The 2,210-nt window shown below is 35.8% G+C and overlaps 1 protein-coding gene across 1 annotated transcript; it reads left to right on the forward strand.

Moving 5' to 3' along the window:
• Positions 1-388: 388 nt before the first annotated feature.
• On the forward strand, positions 389-1,123 carry LOC109136006 (uncharacterized; the record flags this gene model as incomplete). Its single annotated transcript, XM_019251606.2, has 1 exon — positions 389-1,123. A coding segment is annotated over exon 1 (735 nt), but the record flags the coding sequence as incomplete, so codon positions are not given.
• Between the last annotated feature and the right edge of the window lie 1,087 nt (positions 1,124-2,210).

Consider the following 2,210-nt stretch of genomic DNA (forward strand, 5'->3'; position numbering starts at 1 on the left):
GATTCGGTATCTCTTTGAATGTAACTGAGAATTCTACATGTGCCGGCATTCGTCCTGGGTCGGATTTGGCTGATCTTCTTAACACGACAAAACTTATTATATGGGATGAAGCGCCCATGATGCATAAGTATTGTTTCGAAGCACTTGATAGAAGTTTGAGGGACATAATGAGGTATGTTGATAGGGAGGACATGCATTGACTGGGGGCAAAGTTATGGTGTTCGGTGGTGATCTACGACAGATATTACCAGTTGTACCAAAGGGAACGAGGCAAGATATCATGTTTGCTACCATTAATTCGTCTTACTTGTGGGATTCTTGTAAGGTCCTAACACTTACTCGCAATATGAGACTTCAATAAGGTTCTTCGAAATCTTCTGTTGATGAAATGCGAGAATTTTCAGAGTGGATACTAAGCGTAAGAGACGGAAAGGCTGGAGGTCCTAATGATGGCGAAGCCATAATTGAGGTTGCAAAAGAAATTCTTATAGATCCAGATGTCGATCGAATTTCATCAATTGTTGATAGCACTTATCCAAACCTACATGACCATATTTGGGAAGCTAAATATTTCCAAGAAAGAGCAATTTTGGCGCCAACGAATGAGATAGTGGAGATAGTCAATGATCATGTTCTATTCACCATTCACAAACAAGAGAAAGTGTATTTGAGTTCGGACGCTATAAGCAAAGAAGAGGGTAACTTTGGAGTACATGAAATATACTCCACTGAATTCCTCAATACAATAAGATGCTACGGTCTCCCAAATCATAGCATACGATTAAAGGTTGGTGCGCCAGTTATGCTTATAAGAAATATTGATCAAACATCCGAATTATGTAATGGCACGAGGTTAGTCATCAAACATTTAGGCAATCACGTTATTGAAGCTACTGTTATTTCTGGAAGTAATGTCGGAGAAAAGGTATTTATAGCAAGGATGACACTCACTCCGTCTGACTCGACGAAATTTCTTATAAGATTTCAGAGACGACGTCAGTTTCCTTTAATGGTTTGTTTTGCTATGACTATAAATAAAAGTCAAGGACAATCTTTGTCTCATGTAGGCCTGTATCTCCCAAGACCTGTTTTCAGCCATGGTCAATTTTATGTTGCCGTGTCCAGAGTTACGAGCAAAAAAAAGGTCTCAAGATCCTCACCTTTGATAAAGAACACGGTGTGCGTACAAGTACAACAAATAGTTTACAAGGAAGTGTTTGCAAATATATAGTTTGAGTTAAACGCTTTTTCTTTTATTTGTACTATGTGCTCATTACCACAATTACATTTAGAATTCATGAAAATGTGTAATTCGTTTGGTTCTTATCATGTGACTTAATTTAATGATGTCATAAAGCAATAAATACACCCGTGCATTATGTACGGGTCTTAAATCTAGACAACTACCTCCTTGAGATTAAAATGATAAAAATGAGTTACAAGCAAAAAAGGTCTCAAGATCCTCCAGTTTGATAAATAACATTGTTTGCATGCAAATACGCCAAACGCAGTTTACAAGAAAGTGTTCGCATCAATCATATAAATTGATTTGAAAATTTCATTTGTAATTTTTGTTCATCACAACTCAAACTTTATGTTTTATGATTTTATGTAATATGGGAAGTTAAGTCAATGTTATTACGTGACTTTCTTTAAATATATAATAAAACAATAAATACTCCCGTGTATTATGCACGAGTCTTAATACTAGTTTTAACTCAAAGTGCAATGTGTAGCATAAATGTTATCGGTGGTCGGATATTTTGCTGGAATATTGGAATCTTGAATGTCTTATTATTTTCTTTTCTTTTTCCATTTTTTTTTGCCCTTTTTTCCCCTCTCTTCTTCTTTTCTCTCAACTTCTTTCCTAATCCCAATTCCAAATCACCTTTAATTCTTCAGAAAATCCCTTCAATGCCCTTTCTTTCACATTCAATAAAGAAAACAAACTATAACTACCACCAAATATTCCCAATTTGTTCATAAAAAATCTTAAAAAGTACGGAATCTTTCAACTGTACAAAATTTTTCCATGTCTCTTAAGAGCATAGACAACATCCATGACGGTAACAACCTTCCTTCTAGCGTGCTTAGTGTAAGTGATAGCATCACATATCACATTATCCAATAAGATCTTAAGGACGCACATGTCTCCTCATAGATCAGACCATTGATACACTTCACACCACGTCTTCTTGTAAGACGACGAA

The sequence above is a fragment of the Beta vulgaris genome, chromosome 9 (assembly GCF_026745355.1).
Source record: "Beta vulgaris subsp. vulgaris cultivar EL10 chromosome 9, EL10.2, whole genome shotgun sequence".
In the NCBI taxonomy this organism is placed as follows: Eukaryota; Viridiplantae; Streptophyta; class Magnoliopsida; order Caryophyllales; family Amaranthaceae; genus Beta; species Beta vulgaris.